Source organism: Callorhinus ursinus, unplaced genomic scaffold, assembly GCF_003265705.2.
Source record: "Callorhinus ursinus isolate GAN/ISIS: 27379988/994484 unplaced genomic scaffold, GSC_fseal_2.0 scaffold14, whole genome shotgun sequence".
Classification (NCBI taxonomy): Eukaryota; Metazoa; Chordata; class Mammalia; order Carnivora; family Otariidae; genus Callorhinus; species Callorhinus ursinus.
Window position 1 is genome coordinate 15936311 of NW_027397076.1, and position 22976 is coordinate 15959286.

At 38.9% G+C, this 22976-nt stretch overlaps 2 protein-coding genes across 5 annotated transcripts in view; one reads left to right on the forward strand and one right to left on the reverse strand.

The window, feature by feature from the left end:
* The window catches only part of EEA1 (early endosome antigen 1), a 127258-nt gene extending 122542 nt beyond the window's left edge, over nt 1-4716 (forward strand). For all 4 annotated transcript variants that reach the window (XM_073900524.1, XM_073900525.1, XM_073900526.1 and 1 more), the window contains 2 exons: nt 311-409; nt 1114-4716. In XM_073900524.1, the coding sequence (XP_073756625.1) occupies nt 311-409; nt 1114-1236 (222 nt within the window). In that variant the 3' untranslated portion in view covers nt 1237-4716. The remainder of the gene's footprint in view (nt 1-310; nt 410-1113) is intronic.
* A 3050-nt stretch (nt 4717-7766) lies between these two features.
* The window catches only part of PLEKHG7 (pleckstrin homology and RhoGEF domain containing G7), a 53219-nt gene continuing 38009 nt past the window's right edge, over nt 7767-22976 (reverse strand). The window contains 8 exon segments of the mRNA XM_025881219.2: nt 7767-7870; nt 8927-9025; nt 13003-13026; nt 13029-13149; nt 15262-15341; nt 19177-19270; nt 19629-19743; nt 21288-21466. Of these exon segments, the coding sequence (XP_025737004.2) occupies nt 7767-7870; nt 8927-9025; nt 13003-13026; nt 13029-13149; nt 15262-15341; nt 19177-19270; nt 19629-19743; nt 21288-21466 (816 nt within the window).

The window sequence follows — 22976 nt, forward strand, 5'->3', positions numbered from 1 at the left end:
TGGTGCCCAGAAAGGATTGATCATTAAGGTTAGAATGGATAGGAAATCACTAAAGATTAGAAATGACCAATGCCTTTGAGGATGAAAATTTGATTTACCTTATTTATTTATTTTTGTCATTCAGACTTAAGAATGTAGCAACTTTTGACAGTGGAAAATGACCAAAGTATTTCTGATTTTTAAAATTTTATCCCATGCTGCCTATAAGTCAACATTTTATAAAACTTGGGCACCAAATTAGAAATTATGCATCATTCTTCAAAATGTTGAATATTATAATGTATGGGCACTTGTTTTTTTTTTTAAACAGATCAAACACACGCAAGCGTTAAATAGGAAATGGGCTGAAGACAATGAAGTACAAAACTGTATGGCCTGTGGGAAAGGCTTTTCAGTAACAGTGAGACGGGTAAATGATTTTGTTCATATTGCTGTGGTTCTGGATTTTATTTCTCAGTATCAATGAATGTTTTAACCATCAACAGAATCTTGCATTTGACAGATTAAAAACATTTTCTATTTATTGATTAACTTTACAGCTGTATAGGATCATTAAATTTTATGCAGTCTAGTTTCTGGTCAGCGTATGTGTTTGAATTTTAGTTTTAAATTTAGTTGTTGCCTTCCTGTTGAGTTGCTCTCTGGAATAATCATTTTCTGAACCAGTGGGCCAGTATTAAACTCATGTTTTAGTCATCATTGGGTTCTTTTAAAGAAAAAGCAGAGATTAAAAAAAAATTTATTCTAAATAATACCATGTGATCTTTCAGGTTTATATTCCTATCGATGAAATTATGCCTGAAACACTTGGCAGATAGGAATGGTTTTCACCTGGTAGAATGAGGTGTTTTATTATCACTTTTTAGATGCCTCTTAAGGTTCTTTTGAGAATTCCATGATAAATTCCATATAAAATGTTTAGTGTAGTATCTAGTAAATAGGGATTAACTAAGGGATTAAATTGACGGATTGAAATATTATATTATTAAATAATACACTAATCACTTGAAAGTTAATATACCTTCACAGTACAGTCTGCAGTATTCTTCTAGTCTCATAATGCTTTTGTTATTGTTTTTATGCTTGAAATTGTTTAATTTTTGTCATTTACAGCATCACTGCAGACAGTGTGGAAATATCTTCTGTGCTGAGTGTTCAGCCAAAAATGCCTTAACTCCTTCTTCCAAGAAGCCTGTTCGTGTCTGTGATGCATGTTTCAATGACTTGCAAGGATAATGGGTTATCACAACATTGGAGTAGTATTACACTAACAATAGATTTTTAATAAATGCACTTAATAGAGGTCTTGGACTACTATTTGATTTGGACAGTGGTTGCAATATTAGACCAAATTAGAATTCATATATTTTGGAATGTTATCAATATCAAGTAAAACTCTTCTATTTTTGTGAGACTTGGGCTCATCTTTCATTACTTTTTTCCATTTAACCCCTGGAACAGCTTTCAAGCCAAGTTTAGAATTAGCCAATGAAATGTAAATAAACTTTGGACAGAAAATAGCAATGTATTTTTTTAAATATTATTTCATTGTTCACAAATGACATGAATACACTTCCATAGCTTACTTCTTTCTCCCAAATTTAGAATACAAAAATGTACATGGGTGATATATGTTACACAATAACATATTAATTATATTAAATACTCTTTGTGAAGTCATGCACAGAACTATAAAACTTTTTTTCCTTATATATAGGTCCATAGCTCAATTGCATTGTTATGTTATAAATTTACTACTCAAGTGTTCTAAATACAGTTTATGTTGAAATGTGTATTAACCATGAATTTGAACATGGTTTTTGTTTTAACAATATTGATTAAATTCTCTTGGGTAGATTTTATGAAAACCTCTGTAAAATTAGTTTGCTCACTTTATGGTTATCCTGGGGTTGTATTTTAAAGATTAGGGTTAATTTTTCTTTTTCGTTGTCTTTTTCTATCTCATTTTTAAGCTCTCACATATTCTCAATTAAGAATTCTATAAAACTTCTCACCCTCACCCCCAGTTGGAGGATGAATAATAGAAATTGTATAATGGTTCTAGTCTCAGTTTCTTGTAAGTGGGAAGTTTTCTGAGATTAGGCTTTATATTATACCCTCATATTGTGTCTCCTGCATCTTTGGGAATCTGAGTTTGCTTTTTTAATGGAACTATTTTTTCCCTTTTTTTGGCTTAACCTTTCCAAGCATAGCTCAGCTTCACTATTGTTTTATTATTTTGCATCTTAAAGCCAGTAACTGATAATCGCTCTAGTCTTATCTGTGAAAACAAATACAAATGTAAGGAGACATTAAATATTCTACTTTATATTTTCTTCTTACCTAATAGGGAAACATTTTTGAAAGTTGTGAACTTGACTTAAATTTAAAATAGTTGTGAATTTGGGGTTCCATATCAGCTGGTAAATCTTTTTACTTCGCAAAAATATTGCTATGAAATTACTTTGAAGTAACAGCTGGAGAGGAGAATATCGCCAAAAACAAATGTTTTTGGGAATCCCAAAGTTATAATCAGAACTGAAATGGAATGGCGAATTAAGGATAATTAAAAGTTAGCTTATTTGTATGCTGAACAATGGAATTGAACTTTTAATTCATCATGGTCTTATTAATTTGGCAAATTGGAAAACATCTGTAGAGAGGTCATTAATATTGGTTTATTCTTTCTAGAGAAAAAAGTGTAAGGTTATCCATTGGTGCAGTGTAATCATTTGGTAATAATAGCAGGGAAGGATGGGACTTAATATTTCATTTGCAATGGTTTATCATATACACTTGCTTTCAGATATCATGCTGAAACAAAGTTATGTTTATGCTTTACCTGTAACATCTATGAACTAAAAGAGATTGTCATATATTCATTTAATTATTTAAAAAAAACCCATTTAAGTAAATCCTGTTGTCAGTGGCTATTAAGGACCCTGATTGAGTCCCTCGATTTAGATAACATATATCCTTGAGCTTGTATAAAGAAGAACTACAATGATTCTTTATTAAAAATAATAGTTGGATAATATAAATTGAGCTAAAATTATTTAAGTGTTTTCATATACTCTTCAAATACTCTTAATTCTATACTTTAACACATAAGAAACTTAGTATGAAACTTAGAAACTTTCTGCGTTGGAAAAATAGATATTCATAGCACCGTATTTTTTTTTCTTTTTTAAAGATCATAAAACTTCATGAGGATTCTAGATTCGAATATTTGTTCACTTCATCTCCTAATTGGGTACACTGAAGGCCTTTCCCTGTCTTGTCCCCCCACCCACAGATTCCCCCAAAATTGTGGGGAGGACAACAAATAAAATCATGTGTTTGAGTCATTTTCTAGTTTTCATCTAGCTGATTTCATTTCATAGATCCTGAACAATTTACCGTAGGCTATTATACTAATCATATTAGACATGAAACTTTTTTTTTTACTTATTAACTCTCACTAATTTAAGGTGTTTTGGAAACAGAAAGGATTTTCTTTTTCTTTTAATTAAAAAACCATCTTCTGAGTTCTTACTGGCTCTACATTTTAGGTGTTTGCTGGTATTATTTGTCAGTGAATTGGAACTGGCACGTCTGAGCTCTTGGCTCTAATGCAAAGTCTGTTGGCATCACGTGTTAGTAAATTCCAAACCCCAGCACAGAAATGTGAATTCAGATCTTGCTGGGTTAGTGTACAGTAAACTATACCTACAGATTTTCTTTACTAGGAAGAAGACAAAGCTGCTGGTATAGGATTAGTTCATGTTGAAGAAAAAAGAGGGAAACAAACACAAAGACCTCAATGCAGTGTACAAATAACATTTTGTTCAACTACCTCTTAATGTGGAATTAGCTAGTTTAATATTTTCCTCACAGTAATGTTAAATAGTAACTGCCAAATTTGTTAGTTTCCCATCTCTCTTAGAAAGGCTTTAAGATTATTTTATAGTTTTGAGAACTTTGAAGTCACTTTTTTTTTAACTTTGCATTTGCATAAAAATATTTAGCTTTTAAGTGGAGAGCAAATTATGATCATATATTTTGATATTCAAGACCTGTTTGACTATAGCAATTTTTTTTAATGCACTTTGGCTATAAAACCATGGATGATTTGATCCATAAGATTTAAATGTGCCATCAATTTAGTATTCCTAGACATGAACTTGATGAATGGTATTCTGTAATTATAATGTGCCACACATTATCGTGTCTTAATTGCCCTTTGCCTGAATTTTAATGATCAATTTGTTGTTGCAGATGTGAATATTGTGCATAAACTTACTAAATTTATGTAAAATTGTATAAAAAGAATTGGAAATAGCTAAGTTCTTTCTGTGTAGAAGTAATGAATTTATTGTAACATGATGCAGTTATGTATATGACATTCTGTACTTCTTTGAACTGGATCATATATTCATAGTTTCTATAGAAACTTCTGCATGAATATTTTCTCATTTAGGTTTTGGATTCATTATTTGTATTGTGTTTACTACTTGTGATCATGTAGTTGTGCCTTATTTTGTGAGAGTTTAGCTCAGTAAATACTGTAATTTCGAAACTCAGTGAGTGGAAGGTTATTGATTATAAATGTAACTGTTAAATTACACAACAGCATTTAAATCTGTATAAAGAACAATGGAAGGATCCTTATTGAATTGTTGCTTTTGTTTTTTTTTAATTTGTTAAAAGATGATATTAAAAAACCATTTCTTTCTAGTAGATGTATTCTGTGACTAAATTATTTTACCTATTTAAAAAAAGAGTACAAAATAGTAACCATTTTGTATATATTTACAGAATGTTAGAACTTTCTACTTGGATGTAGACGGGGTAAGCTTTGATATTTAACTTAGAATAGTAATTAAGTTCATAATATCAAGAGAAATTACTAAAGCCATTTTGCGTAAGACATTCCTTTTTCATTCCATTCATTATTGTGGAAAATTAACAACTACAAAGAAATATTAAACAATATTGAAGTAATTCCTTCTTTCATTGTTTATCTAAGTTTAGTACCCAGGTGAGCATTTATTTATTTATTTTTTAAAATTTTATTATGTTAGTCACCATACATCATTAGTTTTTTTTTTTTTTTAAAGATTTTTTATTTATTTGACAGAGAGAGACACAGCGAGAGAGGGAACACAAGCAGGGGGAGTGGGAGAAGGAGAAGCAGGTCTCCCACTGAGCGGGGAGCCCAACGCGGGGCTCTCTGAAGGCAGACACTTAACGACTGAGCCACCCAGGCGCCCCAGTACATCATTAGTTTTTGATGTGGTGATCCACGATCCACTGTTTTCGTGTAACACCCAGTGCTCCTTGCAGTACGTGCCCTCCTTAATACCCATCACCGGGCTAACCCATCCCTTCACCCCCTTCCCCTCTAGAACCCTGTTTGTTTCTCAGGTGAGCATTTAAAGATCCTTTTCTGACGGCTCAGTAAGCCATTGTTTTTTACTGTTTTTCCTGGGAACCAAAGTTCCTGAAGTGTTTTTTTCATTTTACTCTAATGTGTGCTTGCTTCTGAAGGGTTTAATGTGAATATCCTTAAGGACTTACCAGATTATATATTAGATATGTTCTTTTATGAGCTTTATAGAATTTCAGTTTAAATATATAGCGTATTCTTTTTTAAATTTTATTGTGGTAAGAACGCTTAACAGCTTAAGTGTATAGTACAGTAGACCTCTAAAGCCTCCTCATCTCACTTAACTGAAATTTTATGCCATTGCTTGGTAACTCCCCATTTCCCCCTCTCTTGGAAACACTGTTCTGCTCTGGTTCTATGAATTTGACTACTTTCAATACCTCATGTCAGTGGAATCACACAATATTTGTCTTTCTGTGACTGGCTTATTTCCCTTAGCATCATGTCCAAGGTTCATCTATATTACTGCAAATTGCAGCATTTCCTTCTTTCTAAAGGTTGAAACAGTATTCCATTGTATGTATGTACCACATTTTCTTTATCTGTTCATCCTTTGATGGACATTAGGTTTCTTCCACTTCTTGGCTATTGTGAATAGTGCTGTGAGGGACACAGGAGTGTCTAATATTTCTTTGTATATAGCGTATTCTTAAGCTGTTTTACATCTTGATGCTAATTTACTCAGTCTTTTTCTCCCTTGAATGAGATTTAAGTGTGAAATTAGTTGTTTATACATATAAATACTCACTGGACTCATGGGACTTTAAAAAGGAATCCCGAGAGATTGCCTAGTTACAGTCCATTGCCCTCCTCTTGGCTTGGCTTATACCTAAAAATTCCTGCAAGAGGATTGTTGATTTTTTTCTAAAAATTATGTATATTATTTTTTGGCCAAAAATTTCTTCCTAAGTCTTCTCTTGCATAAATCTGTATTATCTTCTCCTGGACATAATTGCTTTCAATCCCATCTGGTGCCATCTCTAGGAACTCACTTGAAGGCCAGTCCCTGTTCTTTGCCCGTTTTTTTTTTTCTCATTTATTCTTAGACATTAACAGTAGTTACTGTTTTCAAGATTTTCCTCTCATTTCTGCTTGTTCTTGATAAATATCTGAGATTATTATACAGAGACTGTGACCCTCCATTCTAATAGTGCTTGCCCTTGTACAAGAGCCTTTATGCTGCACTTGTCTGTACTGCCTGGTTTACATGGTGAAATCTGTGTTTTCCTCAAAGAATTAATTGTGCTGCACATGACTTCCTCAAGCATCATCCTCTCTATCCTATCCTCCAACTTACCTCCAAGCCCAAATTGATAAATTTAATACTGCCATTTTGGAAATTGCAAAAGTTACTAATCCTGGAATTAAAATTTGTGGATTTCCTTTTGATATAATCTGACTATAAGAACTAGTTTTTTAAATGCAGTGATAGTATTCTACCATGACAGTATAATAATTCAAACTGCCTTTCTTCATAAAAATTCCAGTGACGTTTCAGATGCTTCCTGCCAAATAAATTTGACTGCACTGTGCTAACACACACACACACACACACACACACACACACACACACACACACCCACTCAAAACCAGAAAGTGGTTTTATGACAAACTTCATCATTCTTCAAAAAATGAAAGACTTTCTATTAAATCTTAACTATTTCTATGAAAATCTCCCTTGTAAAGCTGTTAACTGGTGAAACTGGAACAGATACTTTTTTTCCTCCTTAAAATAAGGGAATTTAGTCTCTGGGATTTTCTACTTCTAAGGGTATTATGAAATATACCTGAGATAAGCAAACTGTCAGCAAATAGGAATTTAAAAACTATTATAGACTTTATTAATTGCTTAATCTGTTAGAAGAGCAAAGTGTATATCACAATTATCATTGCATGTGAGGTAGGACTCTAAAGCAGTAAGACTGGTTTACAAACCATGTAGGAAATTTGTTTTCATTATCGACATACCAAAGTGAGATGCTAGAACTCATACAGAGCACAAGCAGGGGACATTGCTTTCCTCCTGACACTCCATTCATCTGACCTTTCACCCTTTACCAATTATAAGAGCACCATTCTTCACTTACACCTCTTGCAGGTCCTACTGAAACATTATAAGGTAGTCTAGATAACAGTATATACCTGCCAAAAAATTCCTCAGAGTTCAAATTTGTTGCAGTCATTATTCCTCTATAGTGAGAATTTTCTTGGCTCAAATTCTGGACCTCCTTTAAAAACACATTTCCTTCTAGCTCATCACTAAGTGTTAACAAAAGTTTGAATGAAAGAGTATCTTAATCCCTAATGTCTAAAAAGATGCACCACTCGTTTTAGGTCCCTAAATTTCAGAGGATTTTGCAGACAATGTAAATAAAGATATATTCTTGGTTTCCTGATTCTTGGTGAAGCAAGAGACCACTGCTATTTGTGCCATCCATGTTTCCTGTTAAAAAAAAAAACCCAACATACATATATATATATATATATAGAGAGAGAGAGAGATTACTTACTGACTTGCTTTTTAAAGCTGAAGACTAATGAAACATTTGCATATTTCCCATTTTCTTTCTAAAATCTAATATAAAATATCTCTAATCATCCATGAAAGTGCAAATGGATTAAATGAGTATGGTATGGAAGTTGGGAAAACAGTTATGAGTAATCAAGGAGCCGTAATAGTCAATGATGACTAATCAGAAAAATGAGCACCGAGAATATTGAAAGTTTCAATTTCTTGAATTTCCATTTTGTATGGAAATAGTTCTTAACAAGTGGCGTTAATTTGAAAAACAATATAAATAGTTTGAAAGTTCAATTTCTTGAATTTCCATTTTGTATGGAAATAGTGGCATAATTTGAAAAACAGACTGAGGAGCTGACCCAGGAAATTGAGTTATTGAGAGTAATGCAATACTTGCATTAATTGTCGGGCCGTGTTGCTGCTATGATGAAAACCTTCCTGGAGAAAGACAAAAATGGAAACTTCTAAGATAGAGAAACCAGAGTCAGGCAACTGCTCTTTCCCTCCATAGCTGTATCCATACTGGTGTATTTTGTTTTTTTTTAAACACTGGCATATTTTCAAAGGTGGTTCATTACTGCAGCAGCCCCTCATTTAAGCTGACATCACATTATTTGCATACCCGGACTTTGAAAACTGATTGGGACCCCTTAAAAGTCAATCATGCAATCCAAAAGCAGTTCTTTCCCCCATTGTTTTATATAAGCTGCAGAACTCAGAGGCAGCACTCGAGCTTCTGGTCCAGGAGAAAATGAAGGTGGCTCTGTCTGCTGTGAGAGTAAGAAAATGCTCAACTCCTAAGATTTCTCAGCATGATATGGACTAGATGTCCACATCCTTCCCCTCTTAACTTCTGCCCTTCCCAGAGCCAGGGAAGGAAATACACAAAATTTCCCATTTCCCATTACTTAGGAGGATTGGAGTGAGATTTTTCCTTATGTCAAGTCTGAAGAATCAAACCCTATAAAACCGAAATGTTTTGATGTTTTCCGTTTGGGCTTGTAATAAGAATGCTACTCTATGCTGTCAAGACCTGTTTTCATGTTGTACAAGGAAAGCATTTCTCAACCTGAACGCTAGAAAAATATTACAAAGACAAATCACTTAATATGAAATCCAAACAGTTTCTCAGTACAAGAACCTAGAGTATTTTTTTTTTAAAGATTTTATTTATTTGAGAGAATGAGAGAGCATGGGGGTGGGGAGGGTCAGAGGGGGGAGAAGCAGACTCCCTGCTGAGCAGGGAGCCCGATGCGGGACTTGATCCCGGGACTCCAGGATCATGACCTGAGCCCAAGGCAGTCACTTAACCAACTGAGCCACCCAGGTGCCCTGGAGTATGTTTTTAATGAATGTGGGAGGTTTATGTAGATTACCAAAAAAAAAAAAAAATTGGATTCCAAGACCAAGACTTCGCTACTATGTCCAAATAGAGCCCATTTAAATATGAAAACCCTTTCTTCCTTACCTAACAACAAGTGGGGCTTGATGAAATGCAATTATGGCTTACCTGAAGGAAAATGGGCACCTTCTAGAAGATATTTAGCATGTTAGGTGGATAGTGTGTATATAAAATATAGACAATAAAAATATGGAAAAGAATGTTTCTTTGACTTCCACCACTCCTTTTTAAAATGTTACTTTTGAATTTAAAGTGAAATCACAGCAAAACAAGGGTTATAAACAAATTAAGATGTAGCAAAAATACCAAATCTGAGTGCTTCACAACAGGCCAAAAAATTGACTCAAAATTCAGCCTCTACCAAACTATGTGAAATGTGAAACAAGCAAAAAGAAGTGTTGGTGTGGTTTCTGCGCTTGAAAAAGAAGCAGTCTGTTCTGTCATTTCCCTAGCTGGTCTCTTAAAGAAACGACAGGAGATACTGGGAAAGCAGTTCCTTTAAAAAAAAAAATGATTTTATTTATCTATTTGACAAAGAAAGCGTGAGCACAAGCAGGGGGAGCGGCAGACAGGGGAAGAAGCAGACTCCCCGCTGAGTAGGGAGCCCGATGCGGGGCTCGAATCCAGGACTCTGGGATCATGACCCGAACCGAAGGCAGAAGCTTAACCGACTGAGCCACCTGGGCCCCCCACCCCCCCTTTATTTTTAATGTAGCAGGAGCTTTTAAAAGGAAAGCTTCTTCCTTGAATTATTAATACCACACAGGGAGTAAAATTCTGCAGCCTATGCGGTTACTTATGCCTAGGAACACACAGAAAACCAACCTAGGCTCGTCTTCTGGTCATATCAAGGAGTACCTTAAGAGTGGAGGAGGCATTCAGGACTTACTCCTGGCTGATCCTTATGCTGATGCTTGTCCACTGTCATTATTTGTATTTGATGAAATTTGTGGGTTTAACTCAGACTCATGGCAGTAGGTTGGGCCTCATTTCAGAATCAAAGTGATTACAAGACTTCTACTTTCTTAACTGCAAGAACTATTCTAGTATTACAGGTAATACTCAAAGCAGTCTAAACCTCCTAATTCCTAAATTCTACCACAACGAAATCTGTTAAGGTCATGAAATTCCGTCCAGCTTCTCTGAGATGAGAGGACTATTAAAACGACTTTCTGGAAAAAAGATCTGACTGGGTTTGTTTTACTCCCTGATTTTTCTCCTTATAAATTCCCCGTAGCAAGTAAGGCTTCACAGATCAGGTAGTTGTTGTTCTTGGCTGGATATTGGAATCCATTTTCCTCAAAAATTGCAACTGCAGTTCTCAATTATTCAAGGCATCCCTCATCTGTTTGATTTGTAATATGGGTACAAGGGGACTTTATAAGCAAAAGGAACTGGTCCAGCTAGGCGTGTAAAATAAAATGAGGAGAGAAAATATATGGTCAAGAATTGCCCTTTTTCTTGCCTGACATTCCAATATAATAATTATAATAACTGACACCCTTATTAAGCCCTTACTCTGTACTGGACACTGTGCTGTTTTTTTCCTCCTTTTTGTATCATTTAAAGCACACAGCAACCGACTAAGTCCTCTAGTTCCTACTTATGAATGAGGAGACAGATTTAGTTTTTCCAAGGCCACCCAGCTCGTAAATGACATAGCCAGGATTTGAAACTAGGTTGTCAATTACTCCAAAGAACCATCTCTTCTTTTTTCACCCTTTATTCTTTTCCACTCGACAGCTATTTCGGTTCATGCACCGTTATCTCAACAGTCAAAATAATTAGATGAGGGGAATGAGGAAAAAAAAGTGTATGAATATAAAACGAGATGGTAGTAGCAAATCAGAAAATAACAAAAAATGGTGGACATATAGCTTTAAAAAAGATACTGTTTTTATTTAAAAAAAAAAAAAAAAACACCAAAACTGGAAGAGAAAAAACATGCATCTCTCCAGGTAATCCAGTGATGTGAGATCTCCCAGGAAGTCGAGTTCTTAAAGGTGGCAGGGCCGTCGCTAACCTGAGTCCTCAGCTCAAGCTACTTCTGCTCTTCCCCTGTGGTTCTGAAGGCTTCCTCCCCTCAAGGGCGTTTATCCTCTTATTACTATGGCAACTGTAGTGAGAGAAAAATTTCCTGCCCTGAGATAGCCTCTGCTAATGACATTTCTACCCATGAAAAAGTAAACTGAGCAAATGAACAAAAGTATGTCTGGACCTCACATACTGAGTCTCTGCCCGTCTACACTGCTCTGCCATCCGCTGAGCAGGGCGGCAGCTCCCACAAGGGATGGGGGCAGGGACGAGGCTGGGGGGGCAGTGCACTCACAGGGGCTGAGATGCCCCTTTTTAGGCTTTCTCTAGAAACGTCCTCTGGCTTAGGCACACTTTGGTCTATATAGACTGCGAGCCATTCCAACCAACTCAGATATGCAGCCTTTCGGCCTGACCACGTCATGTTTCAGCACATCTTAGTGGAAGTGGAAAGAAAAGACAGAGGGCAGAAGGCTCAGGTTCTGGATGCAGGTTTCCCTTGGTGGAGCCCTTCTGCTCTTGGGGAGAGTTTGCTTCCATTCATGAGTTAACATGTAAAGCATTTAAATATATGACTTGGTCATATAACATAACTATGTCAATGTTTGCTATTATTATTATCATCCATGTGTGTATTCATTCATTCAATGTGAAACATTGCTCCACCATGTTTAGGGGGGCCCGTGCTACTCACTGAAGCTCTGCGCTTGGCCGCTGCATTGGGAATTGAGGGGCATAGGTAGTGCTCCCTTTTTTCCTGCTCCTCCCTTAGGACAGGAAGGTGGTCCCCCTGCCCCCCCCAGCCCCCCCTGACCCCCCGCTTCATCCGCTCTCCTAGGCGTCTGTACCCAGGGCAGAAAGACTTGCTGTTTCCTTCTGCCCACTGAGGCCATTCACTCAGCACTGAGGAAACTGAAACGTCCTTCAAGTCCTGAGTCCCAGGGCTTTCACAGTAGGATTTACTGTTGATTTTTGATTGCTCTGAGGGTTCCCCCCAAACAAGGGCTGTTTCTTAGCTGTCTTTGTAACTCCAGGGTGTCCACAGCCTGGTTCTCAGGAGACGCTCAGGGAATGCTTGAGTAAGTGAATGAGATGATAATGTATTTCTGACATATATGTGTATACATGAATGTGTATATATATGTTTATATATTGATTCGTGGCATATTTCTTTCCATGGAGCTATTATAATATCTTAGGCTTGCAAGGCATGTCATGGTTTACCGGTGCTTTACCAATAGCAATAGTACTAGTAATGATATCGTAATACTGATAATAGTTTACTGAGTGCTTTACAAGTATTATTTCCTTTCAGTCTCCTGAGGAGATCACCCACTGAGGTAGATATTCCTATTTTACCCAAGAGAAACCTGTGGCGGAGAAAATTCATATGCCTTGCCTTATGTCACACAGCTAGCAAGTGGCAGAGCTGGGTTATCCAAGCATTAGAAACCAAGCCCAACATTTTTCCAGAACTAATTTGTAGAGTGAGTGATAGCCACATAGGAACACAGCATTGTATTTTATGAAGATTTAAATTGGATTCATGTCTTATTACCAAAAAAAAAAAGACCAATATAAAACTGTGATGGCAAACAGATGAAAATAAACACATACCTGACACGTGGAGTGGATCAATACTTTGACCACCAATCTGTCTAGTGCAATGGGCTGATGAAGTACTGTACACAAACCACACTCTTGTATTACTGTTTGCAGCTCAGGAATGAGTGAAGGACACAGGAAACCAGTATCGAGCATCCACTTTTCTGAAAGTAAAGAAGAAAATAATGCGGTAAACAAGAAGTCAATACTGGTGCGCATACCTAACGTGCATCCTTAACCAAATTGATTTTTAGAAACAGTTGCTTGAACTCCAGCCAACTATTCTTTCTGGATCTTCAAAAACATTTCCCTCCAATAAATCGTGATTAAAAATTAAAGTACTTAGTGTTCCTGATTCCCAAGTTCAATGGTCTGATTAAAAAATGGGTGATGTCCACAACGGGGAAACATTTAAGTCTCCATCACATCACTGGGAAGATGTTCATTTCCAGTATCTCTCTCTAGTACTTTTAGATGAATCAGGAAGGGGAGCCTCATTTTGGCCAGCTCTGTCCATGCAATCTAACATTAAACTCTAAATAGATTCCATGCCTATAATTTGTAATAATTGAATGATTTAAGATGCTGAATATAAGGTGCTCAATTTTTTAAAGAAGTGTCAAAGATTGTGATTTGCATGACATGTAATGTGCATCAAATAGCAAAGAGGAAACGAAATAGGAATTTAAACAGATAACATTCTTTATTTTGGAATCAAGTTATGAAACACGAAGCTAGCATATTACCTTCTAATATGGTTCCTATGGGCTGCCATTAATTCTTGTGCTCTGATTTGTGCCACTATTTGAAGTGAAGGCAAACTGTGTTGGCATCATGGTTTTTGAAGGGGATGGTGATTTTTCAGAGCTTGATTTGTTCAGACATGCTAGTCTGTATAGCTTAAAATAGAAGGCCATCCAACTTTCGGAACTGTGACTCTTAATATTCTGCAGCACCCGTGCCCTTCCCACCCACCGATCAGCTATTCACAGATGGATTAATGGGTATCTATTGTATTGCTTAAAGATTCTTAAATGATTTAGCTCAACTAACCAACATGCCGTCTAGAAGCTTCAGTTATTAAAAGATCTGAAATGTCTAGTTCATGATCTGACATCGGTGTAAGGCTGAGTCATTTGGTAAAGAAGTGGAACGAAACAACATCAGCTATCTCTGAGGAACTGAGACCCACTGCAGCTCCCCCTCCCTGCTCTGAGGGCAGGGGCCCGAGAGCATTGGGAGAGTCCCCCCCTCCTGCTACCACTTTGCACATGTCATTCAGGGAGCACACTGAGAAGGGGGAGATCAGACGGAAAGCCTTGACTGGACCACGAGACCCTATGGCTTGATGTGTGGTAACAACAACCATGATGGAACCATTAATACTTAAGTGGTGGGAAAAATCCCTGTTCTCAGAAGAAATTTTGTGGCTTTAGCCCTCAGTTGACTCATTTTGTCCATTTTGCCAGCTCCAACAGTGGTTGGCTTCTGCTGAGGTGGACACTGAGAGCTCAGGGCTCCCAAATCATCATTTCTCAGGAACGATGTGAGTTTTCGAGTCAGAATGAGGGGTGGAGATCACCTCGACACATGACAGCAGACAGCTTAGAGAGCCCCCCGCTCACTGGCTGCCTTGGCGGTGGTGGGCAATCTGGAAGCCAGTGATGCTCACCATGACACCAGCAACACTGCCATGGTTGGTGGACAAAGACCAACATGGAAGACAGCAGTGTGGTTTCATTTGCTTAGGCAGGTCAGGGGAAAAGTCCAGGCTTTTGGGACTTACAAGTATACAGACCAAGTCATTCTCTCTTTTTTTTTTTAAGATTTTATTTATTTATTTATTTGTCAGAGAGAGAGAGAGAGAGAGAGAGAGAGAGATAGAGAGAGAGAGAGAGCACAAGCAGTGGGGAGGGGCAGAGGGAGAAGCAGATTCCCTCCTGAGCAGGGAGACTGATGCAGGACCCTGAGATCATGACCTGAGCCAAAGGCAGACGCTTAAGCGCCTGAGCCACCCAGGCGCCCCAGACTAAGTCATTCTAAGAATGTATACATTCTTTGACATCCTTAAGAAAGGTAACTTGCTTCTGGTATTGTTTTCCAGTTCAGAGCTATAGGACTATAAAAAAGCCATTATTCCATAATGCCTCCATTTTTTAGAGGGTGAAAGCCAATCTGATGTATAACAATCTTTGATATTTTTAACACAACTTATTTAGAAATATTTCTAACCTTATTTAGCAGACTTATTTAGAAATAACAGCATTTTACCTTTTTGTGGTGCTTAGTTTTTGTAACTAAGAGGAAATCATCAGAGAGAAACAGATAAGCATCTAGGAATCTTGAGCTTTCTGAGGAAAAAAAGGTGAAGTTGGGGCTGGAAATAGTAAGGAGAAGCTGTTTTTTAAATCAAGGCATCCCTTAGAAAACAAGACAGGGCGGGTGTCAGGGCATACCAGGCTTACACCTTAGGAAGCTCCAATCATGTGGATCAGAAAACTGCATTACTGTTGAGTTGATTTCTCCCTAAAGCAGAGACTTGATGTGAGTCCACGCTTCCAACTTTAAAGACATTGTATTTGTGATGCATTTCATGTGGATCTAAGATAACTTGGATGGTATTTGCAGTGGTTTCAGCTAAGCCTAGGACACATCTATTGACTGATGGAACTTGCAGTATTTTTGCCTTTTGACTCATCTGGGTGGTCACTGGCAAAGATACATGTGACTAGGAAAAAAGGCATGTTGTTATTGCTGTGAACTGAATTGTGTCTCCTGCCCCCCCAAACTCCTATGTCGAAGCCCTAACCTCCAATGTGGCTATATTAGGAGTAGGTAAGTAAGATTAAATGAAGGCATAAGAGTGGAGCCCTGATCCAGTAGGATTAGTGCCATCATTAGAGGATACGTATGTGGGGATGCTGAGAAGGAGGCCATCTGCAAGCTGAGAAGAGAGCCCTCACCAGAAACCTAATCAGCTGGCAACTTGGTCATGGACTTCCAGCCTCCAGAACTGTGAGAAATAAAGTTCTGTTCTCTAAGTGGCCTAGTCTCTGGTATATTATTTTGACAGCTCTAGCTGAGTAAGACATTCATTAAAGTGACTTCCTTCCCAAGTTTTGCAGCGTGTCTGTACATATTTAAATATTCATCATGTAGCTTTATATTTATAAACTTTTGTGATATCACTTTTCATAGTTACTTAAGGCAAATGGGCTTTTATACTTCTCCCTAAGAAGGGGATAGTAGTAGAAGAGAAATCAAATAGTAGAACGAAGAATCTCTTCCCTATTCTACTCTATCCCTTAGAAATTAGACATAGACGTGGTTAAATGGAAATGATTTCAGAGGAATAGATAGTCCATGCAGAGGTGGGTGTGGCAGAAGTTTAAAGTAAATATGAGAAAAATCAGTAAATTAATTAATATTATTCTAGAAGTTCTTTTTCATATACTGTAACCCCAGGAAAATTTGTGGCTAAAGTTAAGTCAATATACAAAATAGTAAGGATTCATTTCTATTTCCTCCCCTCTTTTAATAGAGGAAGGATTCTATATTTGCATGGCAGAGATATCCCATATTTTATCCAATCTTGAATTGTCCTTGAATATTTTTTTTTTAGATTGTATTCCATCACAACTAGAAACTTTCCTGTTTGCAAATCAGGCTGCGGCAAAGACAGCTTGCTGGTTGTCCCTTAAAAACCATTCACCCAGCCTTTATAGTAATGGAATTTCTGAGTTTTTGTGGCTACATGTCCACCTTCCAACAAATACTCCATCTCCCAGCTTCTCTGGTAGCTAAATATGACCAAGCGACTAAATCTGACTGATGGATATGAACAAAAGTGGGCAACTTCTGGGTCATATCCTTAAATAGCAGGGCTCTGATCTGTCCCCTCTTCCCTTTCCCACCTGCTAGCAGGTAGACACACTGTGAATCATCTTGGACCATGCAGAAAAAGCAATTCCCCAGGGATGGCAGAGCCAGCCTCCCACCCACGCTTCCATGACAAGCACCCTGATCCCACGTGACGTGTGGATACACATCTGACGTGGCTTTTCACTGAGAGATGGTCATGGACATGTTTATCCAGCTTCCACGTGACTTATCATGCCCACCCCCAAACCCTAACTTTGACCCCCTGACCCACTCTCTCCATCACCCTCAGTGTTGCTCAACCAACCTTTCAGGCACATAGATTAGGACACATGAGGGAGTCTTTGACTCATTTTCTCTTTATCCACTTTATCAATCCTCAAGTCCTCCTGCCTTTGCCTTTGGAATATCTCTCACATTTGTCTTTTTCTATTTATGTGTGTGTCTAATGGTTTAGGCTAGACCAAAGTGCCTCGCCGTGTTGGGAAGTTGGTAGATAGAGGGAAGGGACAAATCAAAATCTCTGATAATTCCAGGTGGAAGCCAGTTTTGGAAGAAAAGGCAGTTTGAGCACAGAGTTGCTTCATTATTTTGATTTGGTTTTGTCACGATGTACAACTGTTTTTGAAGTGGTAACTAACATCAAAGAGAATTAAAACTGTCATCTTTTCAAATGGAAGTGGGCAGGGCCTGGCCTCCAGGTTAAGAACAGTTGAGAAGCTCAGGCCCAGGCCCTTCTCACCTCACCCTGCTTCACTGAGGAGTTTCCGGCTGGTCCCTTGACCTTGGTTCCCTCCTCTGCACCATTTTGTGCTTTGCTTCTGATAACTCTTTCTACAACAGCATTTGAAACCTATCATAGTCTTGTCCAAGAGCTCAATGACTTCTTGTTGTCAGCAGCTTCCTGGCTGGGTCCTTCAGCTTGGCTTCCAAGGCAGTGGCTGGGATTCTGGAAGCCTCCTTGGCAGAGGTGGCCTGGCGTTGGTCTGCTCTGGTCTGGCCGTTTAATGTGCCAGGTGAACTTGAGCACCATCACAGAACCTTCCTGAGCCTCAGAATCCTCACCGATACCATGGGATTAACTTCTCTGCATAATTTACTGGAAGGAGAAAATGCATGAAGTAGCCCCTTGCTGTACATCCTGGGCATGTCTATCCTTCCTAATCGGCAGTTTCCGGGTGGGTATTGTGACCCAACCTGACATCTTGTTGCTCTACTTAAAATATAGCGGATTCTCAGCAATGTGTATTCAACAAGGAATTATTGCCCAACACCGCCCCACTGGATCACACTACCATAAATAGACAACCCCATGTCCCACAAGGCTTCCCACACAGCAGGTGACCAATCAAGAGTTTGTGCAGAAATGAATAAGTGAATGGCTGCAAATCTTATTTCAGCCTGGCAGCTGTTTCTGATCATGATAGTATTTACTGAGCACTGACTCAGTGCCAAGCCATTCTTTCATTAGCTCATTAAATCCTCACAACAAAGGGAGGAAACTGCAGTGTGGCAGGATCGCTGTTAGGGGCCTACAGGCACACAGGTAGAGGAGGCTGAGCCAGGAAGTGAGCCTGGCAGTCGGGGGGAGGTGGATGGGGGGAGCTCGCCCTCCAAACCACTATACTGATAGAACTTACATTCTTGGGTGGCTTCTGCCACCAAGCCTTTCCTCCTGCTAGGCTCTTCATCTGGGAGGTTGTCCCTCCTGTCCTTCCAGGGACCTCCATCCTTTCTATGCCCCCAAGCTCATCTGCAGCCCCATGGACCACATGAAGCCTTGCTCAGGTCCTCCAGCTTCACAGACTCTTTGCTTTTCTGGACTTACAATGCAGGTCTGCTCACTATGGCAGATATTTCCAACTAGAGGGAAAGGATTCTGCAGAACAAGTACTTTACATCCTCCAATGGTACCCACCGAGCACAACGTGTATTACACAACAGGGTCCCCATCCACACTGATGGGATGGTGGCCCTGCCCGCTGGAGGAGTAAAGCCATGATGACAACAGGGGACGTCGAGTGTTTACTCTATTCCAGACCATGTGCTAAGCTCTTCGTGTCTATTATTTAATCAACAACCTCATGGGATAGACATGGTTACTTCATTTCACAGAGAGAAAATGGGAGGGCCCGTGCCTAGTTTCGTAGAGTCTGTGTGAGTCCCTAGGAGACTCTGATTCACAGCTTGCATTGCCTTGGCCATAGAGAGGCAACTACCATCCCTCCCACACTTCCATTCGCAATGATTGGACAAGTTACAAGGTAACACAAAGATGTTGGGTTTTTAAAGGAAGCAGTAATTTACCTGCAAGAGTTATTTTTTCTTCATAGAGAAGGTGTCTGTTGGTTGGTAACAAGATGTTTTCTGCCATGTGTTCTTTAAAAATACATTTCAGGCACTTGCCAGACAAGGGAGAAAATCACAGAGATATTGTTAGTGATGGAAAGAGAACATATTCCAGGAGCTGGGGCAATGCATTTTGTCTAGAAGGTTTGCAACACTTGGAAATTCTGGAAGACGGACATGGGAATGGGACAGAATGGAAAACCACTTAGAAGGGCCATCCCTGAGAATGGCTGAGGATGTCATTCTCCCATATACAACACCATGTGGACAAAGGCTTTACTTCTTGCTCAGAAAACTAGATTTCTTACTCACGTGGACAGCTGGGGACTTTCTAAGACTAGGGTGTTAATTTCCACCTAAATGCCAAACTTCTGGAAAAGGACATGAGTCCTAATTGATCCTTTGTGTACCTCTGGAATGAAAAATCTTTTATCTCTATCCCAAAGTGGAGGCCACACTGTAGTCTCCTGTAGACATCTACATTTTTGGAAATTGTCAAGCCATTTCACTTTTCCTTCAAGATCCCTTGAAAAACAAGACACCTAATCAATATAGTCTTAAATGCATGTGACATTACAGCATAAAATTTAACCAAGATCCACAAGAATCATTTAGAGACACTGGCTGCCCTTGGAGCCAAACCATATCTTAGGTTCATTTAACATATTGCTTGCTGTTTAAATGTCTTAGAAAAACTCATTTGAAATCAGCCTCTTGCAGAGAAAAATGAAGCTTAACTAATGTAATTCAGTAAGTTGGAAATGTATTATGCATTTTTATTTCAATAATACTAATAAAGCCTTTGGTAGCTTTATCTTATTCCCTAAGCCATATAGCCTTTAATTAGAGGGGAAACAAATCAGATGAACAAGGACAAACGTATCATTTTTACATTAGTCATAAGGCCTATATCCCCTTCCTGATAAGAATGATTACTGTTTTTCGAGAACTCATTTTCTCTTCTGAAGATTTGTATTAATTTTCCAACATTTTAAAATAACATATTACTATTGAGGTTTTGAAATAATTTTTGGAAATATGGAGGGCAAGTCATAGACCCATAGAATCACATGGTGGGTGGGATTCTTGAGAATTCGTCATCTTTAAGCTCATAGACTTATAGGAAGCCCACAGGAATCTCTTCCCTCAATGACGAAGATCCACATTTTATTGAGAAATCTCCAGAAGAGATGCTGTTGTCTTCCTCACGGACTTATCAAAATGAGTCGTAATCTCCAAAATGACTTTAAAAGTTTAAAAAAATCTGTGTTTGAGTTTTTGTCTCGTTCGTTAATAAGCTCAGTTTTAGTTCCTTGGGTCATTTCAGAATTTGAACAAAAAATTGAAAAATAGGAAAGAAACTCCCAACTGAATGGTCATTTTACTTCTGAACTTGCAAAAAAAAATTATTTCTGTACAGCTGATAATCAATTTGAGTTGTTCCCTTTGGATGCTTCCCAGGAAATCTTGGTTTATGGGCATATGTCATGGCTTTCTTTATTTGAATTTAATTATACAAAGCTCCACAAATTAACTTAAGAATTGACTTAAGTTGTCATAGGGCTTTCTTAGTTCCTATTTCCAAATTTCAGTTCTTGAGACTGCAATTGGCATATTTTACATTGGCCCTAGATTTCAGTGACCAGGGGGAAAAAAAAAGATGATGAATGGTAATTTATCTTCCGGAAAGCCTCCCTGTGGTGTTTACCCCCATTTGCTTTGTGTGTGGGTTCAGTATGGATGTTAAAAACAAAGTGCCTTCAATCATCTGGGAAGTAGGTCTTTTCCTGCCTGAACTCACTTCTGAACACTGTGGAGACAAAGCCACGTCCTGCACACACTTGGTGTTAAGAGTTCTCATAGGGTCGGCCAGGAAACGACTGGAGCCCATTGTTTTGTGTTTGATTTACAATGCACTCAAATTCGAATCCATGGTTCTGAGAGCCATGACCTCAAGTTAATGGAATTACCTTCTAGGATGGAAGCCCCAGCGCTTCCCTGCAGCCACAGGGCCCTCCATCTCTTTGAGGAAGCTTACACCGGAGTTCTGGGTCACCTATATCAGGGACTTACTCAGTGACTTCTCCACCTTTTCCTTGATGGCATAGATCATGATTTTCCCTGGAGAGTCTCTACTCCGTTCCCAGATATTCTTCAGTAACAAGGGGTACTGAGTCAGCCTGTGCAGCGGGGCCACGCGGAGCTTAGGCAGGTGAAGCCGTCTGCACTGTTCATTTTGCTCACACCACTGTGAAGACAAAACAGACGTATCAGAATATCACTTCTCCTATTAAGGCATTGAGAAGCCTGGACACAAGAAACTCTTAGAGACTTTATTCAGTAATTCCATGACATACCTGTGAACTGGTTGGGAAAGGTTAGAAGCCTCGGCCTACACTTTGGTTTTGAAAATTCCATAGTAAACTGTCTTCAGCACGTATCTATCTACCGGTGCCAAATTCAGGGCTGGAAATGGTGGTTAAAAAGTATTATCAAATATTACAGACTGACATTGTTACTTTCCCATTAAAGGAATGAAAGAATCCTTGTTCAGCTGTCTTGCCTTCCCAGTAATGGTGATCAAGGCAGCGTCATCAGCACCCCACGGGACACCACCACCCAATCCTCCTAATCAGGGAAATGTATCAAGATTTTGAGTCACAGGAAAAGTTCAAGACCTGTGAAATCTCCTAGAGAATGAATGTTCCATCAGTGGCCATGATGAGATGTATTAATATACACGTTCCGGCTTTGTTCACCCTTCTCGAGTTTTGTTTTGCCCATAGGCTTTTTCCTTCTCCCCGGCCCTTGGGGGAGATTTCCGGTTTCACCAGCTCTGCTCCCATCCTCATTGTGATTTACAGTTAGGAGAACTGAGAATGCACTCTGGAGGGTGAAAGGGAAAGGAAGGACTTTTGCTCGTTAGGGCAGTTCCTTGAGTCTCCTTTGTTGCTGAGAATCCGGGTAAAGAAGAGAAAATGAAAACACAGGTCAAAGAAGCTAAATTGATCTCCACCATACAGAGCAGAGAGCGGGGAGGGGAGGGATAAGACAGAGACAATTTTCAGTAGAGAGAGATTGGATCAAGAGGTCGTTGCAGGGTGTGCGGGAGCTGGGCAGACAGGAAAAGGTATCTTAGTAAGTACTGCTATGGGTTATATACTGGATTTCCATAAAAGGTATTCTCATGAGAATAGCTCTTCCATTTGTTTCGTCAGCTCGACTGTTTCTTTGAATGTGACACTGTCTTGAATGGAGGGGCCCTGGCCTTTGGTGACACAGGACGCATAGAGCCAAGTCTCTGGCTACTTTGCACATAGGTGCCATCAAGAAAGGGGTGTGTTCTCTCCCTCTTCCCTTCTCCCACCTACTCACTCCTGGGTTGAGGTGTAAAAGGGTCCTACCCTTAACTAAATAATTTTCCTGCTGTAGGCTATTGCCTCTTTTCCACTCTCATGCTCAGTCTAGGTCCAGGTTAAATTCTTTGTCTCATGGCCCTGAGGTGAGGACCAAGTGGACCAAGGCATAGCGTAGAGGCTGCCCCTGCTTCCCCAAAGATAGCTGCGTCTATCTTCATGCCCAGATGTCAGCCCTTGCATTTTGGAGACCTGGATGCAATGGGCTAAATGGCCCAGGGAAGTCCAAAGCCCTCCTGTAGATATTTCCAACTCTCGGAGGAACTCTGGGATTCCAATGGCTTTCTCTGGCCCCTGGACTCCTGTTGGTACCCATACTGCTTCTTTCTTGAACAGCATGGG